General features: G+C 42.9%; 1 protein-coding gene across 3 annotated transcripts in view; it reads right to left on the bottom strand.

The window, feature by feature from the left end:
- DOCK1 (dedicator of cytokinesis 1) overlaps nucleotides 1-12,148 on the bottom strand; it is a 505,015-nt gene that overhangs the window by 432,048 nt on the left and 60,819 nt on the right. For all 3 annotated transcript variants that reach the window (XM_014794062.2, XM_014794063.2, XM_087432851.1), the window contains 4 exons: nucleotides 11,952-11,992; nucleotides 8,787-8,842; nucleotides 4,936-5,032; nucleotides 2,187-2,335 (listed from right to left, as the gene is read on the bottom strand). In XM_014794062.2, coding sequence (XP_014649548.1) covers nucleotides 2,187-2,335; nucleotides 4,936-5,032; nucleotides 8,787-8,842; nucleotides 11,952-11,992 — 343 coding nt within the window. The remainder of the gene's footprint in view (nucleotides 1-2,186; nucleotides 2,336-4,935; nucleotides 5,033-8,786; nucleotides 8,843-11,951; nucleotides 11,993-12,148) is intronic.

Here is a 12,148-nt window from a genome sequence, read left to right as displayed (position 1 = left end):
TCTCAGCAATCAGCACTCAGGTGGTTCTGAATCCAGAATGAGCTTCCATTATGAAGCTGTATCTTAGCAGAGCAAGAGACTCTAACACCATTAGAGATTAATTCCATGGAAGCCTAAAGCACGGAGAAAAGGGAGGTGGAAACGCCCTTGAAATTACATACAAAACTGTGTGTGTGGGGCCAGCCCCGTGGCTTAGCAGTTAAGTGCGCGCGCTCCACTACTGGTGGCCCGGGTTCAGATCCGGGCGCACACCGACGCACCGCTTCTCCGGCCATGCTGAGGCCACGTCCCACATACAGCAACTAGAAGGATGTGCAACTATGACATACAACTATCTACTGGGGCTTCAGGGGGAAAATAAAAAAAAAAAAGGAGGAGGATTGGCAAGAGATGTTAGCTCAGAGCCGGTCTTCCTCAGCAAAAAGAGGAGGATTAGCACAGATGTTAGCTCAGGGCTGATCTTCCTCACAAAATAAAAAACTGTGTGTGTGTATTATGTATGTGCACTTTTCTAGACAGATGGTCCATGACCTTACTCACATTCTCAAACATCTCCTAGAAACCATCTTAAAATTGAACTTTCAACACTGTGATTTTATTTTGTATCATTTCATTTCCTGAAGAAGGAACTAGAAAGATATGCACAAAGCAATGGGCTTTAGAGAAATTATGGAGTAGACCTGAGTTTCTCAGGCAAAAAACTGTCTTATTAAGGATTGTATTTCCTATCAAAGCAGTAAATTGCATCTGGAAACACTTCCTTTCTTAACTAGATTGTTCCATGACATAAGGTACTTTGGTAGATTCCCACAGCCAAATTAAGCAGGTGGCTTCTGAACATAAGTTCAAAATATGATACTCCAATAGGAAATAAAATCAAAAGTCTGGTTTTTTAGGCAGGTGGTCTTGAAATGGGTTTCACTGCAACAATATCTAATATCCTATACCCAGAAGTCTCTGCCTTTCCGGGAAAAAAACCAAAAACCTTCTCCTGTAGCCTTTCTAATCCAAACACTCTATCTTACTAATAACATTGCTTTCAGAAACTTTTCACAATTGAAAGTATGTATTACCAGAAAACAAAATTATGTTATAATTTTGATTTTACAAAAAGGTTCTTTAGTTTTTCCAGGGCTCTCTTCCGCTGACTGGCTGGGGGGAACTTCTATTCTCTGAGCTTTACATCCTAATGTGTAAAATGAGAGGGCTGGACTAAACCAGAAGTTTCCCAATCTGCTGTCGATCACAGTCCAACTCTATTTTTAAAAACTGAGATTTCCAGCCAGCATTCCAGATATCAGCAATCAGAATCTTAAGAAGTGGGTCCCCGGATTCTGTATTTTGAAAGTTCTCCATGTGATTCTGATAAACACCAGCATTTGGGAACCATGGGACCAGATCATTTTTAAGGCTTCTTGAAGCTCTCACATTATACGAACAACCAAATAGTTATCCAGTGAGAAAGGGTATGCTCCCATTCTGGTTATAGAACCTAGCAAAGTTAAGATGACTGAACCTCATTTCCTTCCAGCCTCAGAAAAGCATACTAACACTAGAACATGCAGCTCAATGAGCGAGTGAGCACTCCATTGCCAAAGGCATTCAAGCAGAGCTGGGTGGAGGCCTGCCGTAGATGGGAACTTTTGCATGAGACATACTTACAAAACAATCATTTGTTGTTTATCTGACATTCAAATTTAGCTGGCTGTATTTCTGGTTGCCAAATCTGACATCCCTACACTGGTGACAAGTTTTAAGGCGACCTTGAAATCCCTTCCAACTCTAGGAACTTAGCATTCCACAGAAAGAAGCTTGATGCTTGTTATTGCACAAAGTACCCAACATCTAGACTCAAAGTCAAATACCATAAGCAGAAAGTAAAAGTTTCTTGTTGGGGGGAATCATTGTGGGGTCCCTTCTAAAAGAGTGAAAATGACAGGCTACCCCAATGCTGGCTTCTTGACTCCATCATTTGAAGAACAGTTTTCAACAATGACTCAGGAAACTCCTGATTTTCAGGATCCAATAGGAAATACCTCATCCTTTTAAAAATGAAAACCATGCCATTATTTTGAAGTTAGAAATTTTGTTTTATGATAAAATATGACTTTAGTCTCCGCAAGGCTTATGGTGATGTTGTTACATCGGATAATTTAAGCATGAAATCATCTTTCAAATAAACAAACCTGTTTCCATAATCAATTTTGGCAGTGACCTTCTTCTTCAGTTCTTTGAGCTCATCCTGCGGCAGAGTTCCAGAAAGAATTTGTGATCGCCATTCAATAAGGTCATAGATCATGTGCCGTACACTTCGAAACATCTCCCTGTTATCTTGCTATAGGAGGAGAAAAGCCAATTGTAAAGCTTTGGACGTAAAACAGCAATTGCGGATTTTTTTTCAAATACACATATAGTGTATGCTTTATACGATGCTTTATACGATTAAAAGATGCTTTAGCATGAAATTGGAACACATGATACAGAATTTAGTTCCTATCAGACACTAAAAGATTAAAAGCTAAAAAGTAATGCACAATCCTCAATATTCCATCCAACATTCCAGAGTATGTACAACCAAATCAGGGAGTTGACCAAGGCAGGATTTGGACTTGGAGCCTCAAAGCCAGCCCATGAGCTTCTAGTGTCTGGCCCATGGATAAGCATCCCTTGAAACTCCCTCAGAAAGTGTCTCAGGCTAAAGATCTTGCTTATTGAGTCTTCAGAACACCCTTCACCCTGGACCATTCCCGGCACATTGAGCAAATGAACCCCTGGCCTGGCTGTCAGCTGAGCTATCAGAGAACATTGCACTGGGCTCTCCTGGCACCCTGTGGTTCATTCAACACACGCAGAGAAGCTTCTGCAGTAAGCCAAATCTGAATCTACAAGCTCTCGGTGTGTTTATACCAAAAGGAAAATGCAAATAAGACGCAAAACTCACACTTATCACTATCTACGTATCTTGAGGGGATGGACGGTACAAAGAAGAGCAATAGTTTTGCAACTTCAAGACGACAATTCATCAAGGAAATTATGGATTACCCAAAGGAAAAAGAACCTGGTGGTTCTTTCCAGAAAAGAAATGTTGGTAAAACCTAACTTGATAAAATTCTATACATCATGGCCCCCATAAAAAATTAAAATGTGGTCTGGGCCGGCCCCGTGGCTTAGTGGTTAAGTGCGCACGCTCCACTGCTGGCGGCCCGGGTTCGGATCCCGGGCACGCACCGACGCACCGCTTCTCCGGCCATGCTGAGGTGGCGTCCCACATACAGCAACTAGAAGGATGTGCAGCTATGACATACAACTATCTACTGGGGCTTTGGGGGAAAAAAATAAAAAAAATAAAAATTAAAATGTGGTCATTGCTACTTTTTAAAGTAACTTCTCTACATATCTACACCTCTCACCCCACTATTTCTAGTATTTGACTTTCTTTCTAGAAGTTTATAAGATCCCTATCACCCACCCATCATATAACGTCCTTCAGACTATTTTACATCCCATGATCTCTTTTTCCTAGTATCATCCTAATTTTAATTTCTTAAATGAAAACTAAATGGTCAAAACTAATGGTTTATTCCAAAATTACGTTTGTTTCCTTCTTACTAATTCTCCTTGCCCATTTTTCTAAAGCCTTATCAAATATCTAAAATCCTTAATATTTTGCTATCTTGTCTATAACCACAGAGCAAAACAAAACAAAAAAAGCATATAAAAATATTATAAGCATCTTTCTTTGGCTTTGCACAAATCCAACAATGTAAGTCTATAAGAGGCAAATGTAAATTTTTAAAAAGGAAACCTAAGCAATCATTAGATTAGGAATGTCTACTTCGGGGTTGTATGGCTAAAACCGTGTCCACTAACATATTTGTCAGCATCAACTCCTGTTTGTTTTGCTGCCTTATTTTGTTTAAAAATTGCTAAGTTGAACATGAAACACTGACTACGGAAATGCTCAGATTTACACAAAACATTCATGGCTAACTTTATGCTTTTAGGTTTTTGAGAACATTTGATGAACAATTACTGCAACTGCTTATTACTGTGCATTTATAGGAAACCACTGTATAATCAAAAACAACAAGTCTGCCCAGAGAGCAGCTGTGGAACGTTAGGAAGTTTTCTGTGTGCCCGAGAAACTGACGCACTGACTTCTCTCCGCTGCCCTTGCTTTGTGCTGACAACATTAGCATATCAGAAATCAACACTGAATAGAAATACAGGCTTAACAAAAGGTAATCTTCTGCAAATATGAATTTATGTGCAAAGAAATGCCCTGAGGGAATACGAAATGGAAGATGTCAGAGCCTCGACCTCTCTGCATTAATAAGACTTCTTTCCTGATCAGGAGAGCTGGACAATTGCACACGAAGCCAGAAGGTAAACTATTTCCCCTCCTCTGTAACAAACATGCTCATATCTAGAAGGCTGTGTAGTTTTTCTCAAACAATAAGAGGCATCGCCAACAGGCAGACAAATGGCAAAAAAATAAATCATAATCTCCCTCTACTGCATCCATAAATAAGCACCTATTACAGTTTAAAAGCAGGTTTTAGTTTTCATGATCAAAATATAAACTTTGAGGGTACATCAATGCAGGTTGCCTAATTCTTTTTCCAGGGGCCCTAAGCAGCCCATTCCCCTTTCCAACACAAGGAAAGGTGAACCCCGTGGCCCCTTCCTTTACGGTCACTTTATTACAGTGAGCACGGCTGCACCCCAACACAAAGCAGGTCAAAAGGCACACAGCCCCAGACGGTGGCCAGAAATCAGGCCGCGTTGCTTTCTTTGTTCTTTCTGAGTATCACCTGGGCCCTAAAGTTCTGCTTTTGAAGTTCCCAGGGAAAGGAAAAACATCCCATTCGTACAGCAAATTCCAAAAAGACCATTCTCTATTTTAAGCTTCGATTCAACATCCCGTTTTCTCACCACGTAGAGCTGCCTCCAGATGGTGGACCACTCTCGGAGAGTTGTGGTGACTTCCTGTATGAGTGGGAGGTCGCCTGGGATGACCGTTTCATGTTGCCTGGGAGGAAAAGAGGAAAGGACAGCAGAATTCATGGCTTCATTAAACTCTGTGAGTTGTACCTTGTAAATTCCAAATCCAGGCCATAGAGTTAAATATTTAAGCCAATGGAGAGAAAATATACGAATAAAAATGTGTCCACACATGTGAATACATACATCTCTAAGAGTGACAAGTAATGTGTACAGGGCCTGAGAATGTTCATACATTACCCTGCGTGTAAGCCGTCTACCTCATATGTCAAGGTAAGAGGAAGGAGGCAAATAATATCCCATTAAAAGTCTTTAGAATGTCAAGGTCTGGGAAATGGAAAGTATATTCATAATATGTGTACCCATCTATCTTATAGGTGCCATAAATTACAACCAATCTGTGTGGCCTTAAAATGCAGGTTTGGGTTGAGATGATTTTTACATTTCCATCATGCATTAAACTCATTATATGATAACACATGAAGCAGTTATCCTTGGCGAAATATGAGCGAAGTTACAGCTTTCAAATGTCCGTAGGTACTCTATCTAATCCCACAACTCTGATAATCCTCTTTCCCTTTTCTCTCCACCCCAAAAAGTTAACCCTTGACTTATTCTTAACTCTTTATCTAATGTACATTGGTTTTTATCAAATCAATCATTGTTTTCCAGTCATGTGCTATGGGTAGGGCATTGTGCTAAATAGGACTCAGAATATTTGGGACTAAGGAAGAGACTGAATTTGTGGCTTGTGAAGTTAGGCCACAGGTCCCCAGAGGTCCAGTGTGTCTTGAACAGAGAAAACTCCAACCAGCACAGAACACCCAGGGACACTGAAATAGGCCCCACCTACATATCTTGATTTGCCCGAGGCCCAGATCTGTGCTGGACTCTGACTGGCTCACAGCTGGGGTTCAGGACTGCAATGGTTTATTGACGATGGGGGCTCCCAAAGGAAGAAATAATGGAGTCCTTGAGAGAGAGTCAGTCTCCGTGGAGAGGTCGGGCCAGATGCGCCAGCTGGAGCAGCAGGGACCAGATGTCTGAGGGAGGGGTGCATATGAAACCATCCCCCACAAAGCTGCTTTTAGGAATTATCCTTTGATGGGACATCATCAGTGTCTATTATAGGAGGTGATTGTTAAAACAGCCCTGCCAAGTCTGTCACCACATTTCCCAGTAAGGATGTTGGTGAAAATGTGGTTCATTAAACTCTGCAATGCCGTCCCTACAAAGCCTCCAGGGAGAAATTTCTCTCCACTCGCAGTGTGAGTACATTCGTCAGCAACTGGGTTGTTTTCATCTTACAGATCCTGAGTTTCATGCTGAGTCCATTGGGCTCTTCCCACTGGCTATTAGACCCTTGAAGCTCAACTGGACCCCACTTTCACCATGCGGAGAGGGCCTCACTACGTGCACTGAGTCCTGGTCTCAGTTCTGGATCCTTCTTATCCTCCTCCCTTTTGATAGGCCTGATCTGTCCCTTGGACTGATATGCCAACTGGCTCTAACATATTTGATATGGCTGCGTCATATTGTCTTTGTAATCACCTTGTTACCTGCCAGGGGCCAGCACTATGCAAACCCAACAATGCCTGCCGCATAGGGCTGTTGATGAGACAGAGGGAAGGAACGTCATGCAGGGTGCAAGGAAGAATGAATGGGACACAGCAGACATTCATCCAACGGTGGCGATTCGTATTAGTTACTTGGCTTTGCATGATTGAACCAGACGTCAAGGGACGAGTCAGGGCTGGAGGTCCCAATCCGAGCGTCACCCATGGAGAGGGAACAGATGACGGTGCAAGAACAATGAGGCCATCCCACAGGGAGGGCAGCAAAGAACTAGGAGAAGGGCAAGGAAAGCACCCTGAGAGAGGCAGTCGGAAAGAGAGGAGGTTAGAGTAGCAACAGAAACAAGGTAGGAAAGCATCAGGAAAAAAAGGAGCTGTAGGTGAAGTGGCTGACCAGCAGTGTCAGATGCTGCAGGAAAGCTCCAGAGGAGGAACTCTGAGAAGACCCTAGAAGTCTAGAAGTTAAGAGGCATTGGCAACCATGTCAATATGGGGGAGGGGACAAATGAGAATTGCCTTGGTTATGGGGAGAAAGGTACAGAATTGGTGGCAGCAGACAGTAGTAATGATTTGGGATATCTGAGAGTGAAGGAAGGCCAGAGTACAGAGAGAAGCAAAAGACCCTGCAAGAAAGAGATGCTACAAAAAAGAGCATCTGCAAGACTGAGATCATGCATGACAGAGATTCTGCAAGAGAGCAATGATACAAGAGAGAGACCGTGCAGGAGAACTAGGATAATGAACTTGGAGAGCAAGGAGGCAGGCAGGAGCAGGATGAAAGAGTGGTCTGCAAGAAGAAAGAAAAGGTGGATGTCCGCAGGTATCTGGAGGAAAGGAGGAGGAGGAGACCACCTGCCAAGTCAGAAGGCAGGAGGTTCTTTGCCAGGAGGGAGGTGTAAGGCAGTCGGGTTTGGGTGGGAGTAGCAAAGGGGAGACTGTTAGGGCCACATAAACAGTATGAAGAACAATCACGGGGAGCCCCAAAGCATCGGCAGGGAAATTGTTTCTAAGCTGTTAATGTCACCACTGCTCCATTCATTCACTCACACTGGGACATCTGACACTAGATCCAGTAACGGGAACAAATGTGTCTCTGTCTGTCTGTGCCTGTCTGTCTGTCTGGCGGGATGTGACTCTACTTATTGAGAATCAAAACTTTCGTTCACTTTCTTATTATGCCTCATAATAACATTTTACATATATTCGTTTGTATAAATCAAAGAGCTTTTTTAAAAATTAATCACACACACTCTGACTTGTATACTGATTCTGATATAGACAGATGTAAAATACATTTAAATGAATACTTGATTCAATTATTTCCACAACAGGGTGAAAGTTTCAAAAGTTTTCTTTTTGTTTCTTTCCTTTAAAACTTTGCACACAAAACATTTTATCTGTATAAAAAAATATCATATTACAGGTCATCACCGTTTACGCCTCTAAATTATTTTCTTCGTTTTAATTATGCATCACGGAACTACAGAACCTGAGCCAGTCTTTTTCATACATTAAAAGTACAGTGCTTGGAGAGGCAATTTTGTAATCAGCCAAAGAGGTGTCATTATGCAGTAATCATATGATTAGCAATTTTATAATTTACATATTGAACTGAGTGTGAAGATGCAGCAGAGACAAAAAAGGAAAACATTTTAATGTCCCGTCTTCCAAGTTCACACCTGGCTACTCATTTGCCATTCCTGCCTAATGGATTCCTGCTCCACAAATGTCCTTTTAATGATCTTATACATCAGTTTTATGACCTCTAAGAAACATACAACACAATTAGACAAAAGGTAAATTCACACATGTCCTAATCTAACAACTGTTGCTTCACCCTAAACTCCATTTTTTCACAGCCTGCAAAGTCTTCCAGGAAAAGGGATTCAGAGCTAGGGGGCTGTGAAGCCTCTGCCTAAGGGGTAGCCCACAGAGGAAGCACAGAGCCGTAGGATGCTTTCCAAAGTCAACATCAGGTTCAAGGAGAATGACTGCAGCGACAATGTTGACGTAAGACTCTCTGAAGGCTCAAAGCCAGGCTGTACACAATGCTAAATCAGAAGTCGCCTTTCTCTCCCAAAAGTCCTGTCACATCACAGTCAATCACACCCATTATCCAACCCTCTAATATCACCCTGCCATCTGAAAGAGCAGGAGGCCAAATATAATCATTGCATGTCTTCATTTAAACATCAAGACCAGACTCACCCTTTTCCTTCAACTATCGCTTCTTTAAGATGAATATAGGAAGCAGGAAATATACCCTTTGGGGAGAAAAAAGACAGTAGTTGTTATTATCAATATGAATACTAATTGCGAATCAAACAATTGCCCCAAAAAGGTGGCAGTACGGATGGCTGGATAACTATTAATTCTGCAAGTCTTATGCTAAGTCTCATATACAACATTTCTCAAAGAAAACAAAGATATGTAAAAGACACCACTCAGTCTGTTTGTGTTTCAAAGAGGCTGCAGATGTCTTAGAAGAAACCTGTTCGCAAAGAAAAAATTCCACAGGACTTTCCTGTGTCTTCTCCGCAGGTCACACCTCGTTTTCACTGCTGACCTTGACACAGGCAGATCAACAGCCAACTGATGCCTAAAACCAATTTTTGATGATGGTCTCTGACGGTTCCTCCTTTCAAAATGCTAAACCTGTCATCGAAAGCTAGTTTACACCATCAATCATCATGTATGCACTGACTACTTATCTGACCCACGGAAACTTTCTCATCAACCTCCAAACTGAGGAGCCACCTGGTAAAATACAGAAATTGGGCAAATTTCACCCAACCTGCACAACTATCGGGGGGAGCACACCAGTTTACATTAAGACAGTGCTCTGCATCTCCAAAGTACACCACACACATGGGCCCAACTGAACGGTGCCCAAGGGAGACAGTTTCTCAAGAGGACATTCAGTGTCAGGCACAGTCCGTGAAGTGCCAGGAGCTTCCCCAAGAGCAAGCAAAATACCTCCCTACTGGAGTGAAGGGGAGGGGGCGCCTGAAAGGCACGCAACGAGGCACAGGTGCTGGGGTCTCGGGCAGCACCACGCAAGTCGGTCACGGCTTCCTGAGTGAGATTTAGTGCACGCAGCAGAAGTCCATTCAGTGGCTTCCAGGCACCTGTTGTGGGAACAGGAGCTTCTGACTGGGTTTCCCTGGCATCTAGCCCCAAAGGATTTACACAGGCGATCCAGAAACCACAACTACTGACCATGGTTGGGAAAGGAAGGGCACAAGCATCACTGATTCATGCTCCCCCTGCCTACTAGGAAAGTGGCCAGATTTCATATAAAGAAGAATTCGTGTAAAGAAGAAGGAGTAGGGCAGAAAGACAGAGGCTGAGCAACAAAGGGGACCAAAGAGACCCAATGCTGGGTAGCTACTTTCAGGTCCTGGGTATTCAGGACGCCTCCAAATCCCAGGATGGTCTCCAGGTGCACATTTGATGTCAATAGGTGTGCACTCAGATGGAGGGGAAGAAAACAAACAAGCCAGTCTTGCCCCCACCCATCTCCATAAGCAGAGATACCCCTCAATCTCAGTAAACTTGCTCTCAAGAATCATGGAACTATAGAAGGGACAGTGAAAGGATGAGGCTAGACACACCTGGAGGCTTAAAATGAACAACTTCTCCAGCTGGGGTCATTCAGGACGAGCCCAGAAGAACTGCACATTTGTAAATACCTACACAAAGCATGCTTCCAGAATGCTCAGAGTCAGGATTACCGGGAGCCAAGTCCCTTCTCTGCTACCGCCTCAGGGGGGCCCCATTGCAAAATCACAACCTCTTTAAGACTTCAATTGCCTCATTTGCCAATGAAGATGTTAGGTGGAAAAATAAATACGCCCAACCCAGCTCTACTGTTTCTATTATGTCAAGGCAGGAAGGACTGTGGCTCAGGAAGGCACTGGGGGATGGGAGAGATCCGAAATTGGGGAAGGGGGTACCGAACACCAAATACCAAATAAGCATCAAAGGAAAGTGAACAGCTTGCCTGGGGTGTGCCCAGCACGTGAAGTTGCAGCTTTGTTGTGGGGGATGAGAAAGGGGGTAGCTGGTGGTCCACGATTCTAATCTCTTTACTAATAAAGTCCTCAACTGTGGCATTCTCAGATGAAACTCAGGGTTTCATCTGCAGGAATACAGTCTTGATTATAGAAGGGGCAATCAATGTGAAAAGAGAACTTTCCCTGGAGAAATCTATTCCACCACCCACCTGGTTGGAATCTACCTTGTTGAAACCTCAAGGCTGCATGTCATTGGATGTGCAGAGACTCCTAGCCCAGTCTGAGCTTAGTAGGGTGGGGTGGGACGTCTTTGCTCCAATTTGCAGATCTGGCTCGCCAAGATTCCTACTAGTGTCTCTCACATTACAACAGCAACAAGACCTATGCCAGAAGAAGGCTGCCACGGATCTCAACCCGGACCCTTCCCAAGTGACTGCTACTAGAGGATGAACAGCTCCCACCTGTCCAGCACGGCGTGGTGGCAGGGCCTCTGGGGGAAGCACAGCAGGAAAGCCCTGTGCTTGAGCGACTGGACTTCAGAAGCCTTAGTTACAGGCTCAGGACCACAAGAGGACTCCAGCCCAATAAGGAGATAATGAGAGGCAAAGTTAAGAAACAGAACTAAAAGGAACAATCTGTCAAGCATAATTAGATATTAAAATGTATAAGCTAACGTGGACAGCTTAACCACAGCTTAGAATGGACATTACTTCAAAATCATAGAATGAAACAGAAGAGCCATAATTAGATTTTGGGAAGCTAAGAACGGAAAAGCCTCAACGGAATTATGTATGGGAGTGTCCACCACGATGATGGAGGTGTAATTACATGTCCCAGCCTCAGAAATTCGACAACCACGCCTGCAAACTGCCCTGGAAAGCAGAACCTCTTTCTTGTGCAAGCCGCTTGAAACAGTATAAAAACAGTTATCAGCAAGAGAGAAAGAAGCATACCTGAGCTTTGCAAATCTGTTAATTTTTAATTTATCATCAAGGATAATACAAGATTGAAAATCATGAGCAGTATTTTTTTTCTGTAGTTATTATACCCAGATGATTCTCTTACACGTCCTGTGTTTAAATAGGAAAAGAGGATTCCGCCTTTCATGACAAAAGGGCAACACCATATCACAGCCCAGCAATTCACTCATGGAAATGAAGCTGCAATTTCTATGGACACATATTGTTCAGAAGAAAACAGTTCAGGGGAGTTCACATTTCAACCCATATATTTTTTAAATTGAGGGAAAGAGATATATAAGGAAAACTCTTAGACACAAATGAGATAGAATTGATTTCCTCTCACAGCGTGATTTATGAAGGGACATGCACTGGGTTTAATAACAAGAAAGACTTACCTTCTTAGACTTTTTTCTTAAGGTGTAACCTCTGTACCACCCTAAAGAAACACAAAGTTGAAACAGTCAGTACAAGGAGACATCACGGGGTCTTAATAATACCAGCACGTCCTGTAGGACTCACTGTTTTGCAGAACCAGGGAAGTCAGTTTGTCACCAGAATTCAATAATCCTAACACTTCGGAGATATACTGTGG

Source organism: Ceratotherium simum, chromosome 6 (genome assembly GCF_057802395.1).
Source record: "Ceratotherium simum simum isolate JZ-2026a chromosome 6, ASM5780239v1, whole genome shotgun sequence".
Lineage (NCBI taxonomy): Eukaryota > Metazoa > Chordata > Mammalia > Perissodactyla > Rhinocerotidae > Ceratotherium > Ceratotherium simum.
This window is presented reverse-complemented; position numbering and strand designations above follow the sequence as displayed.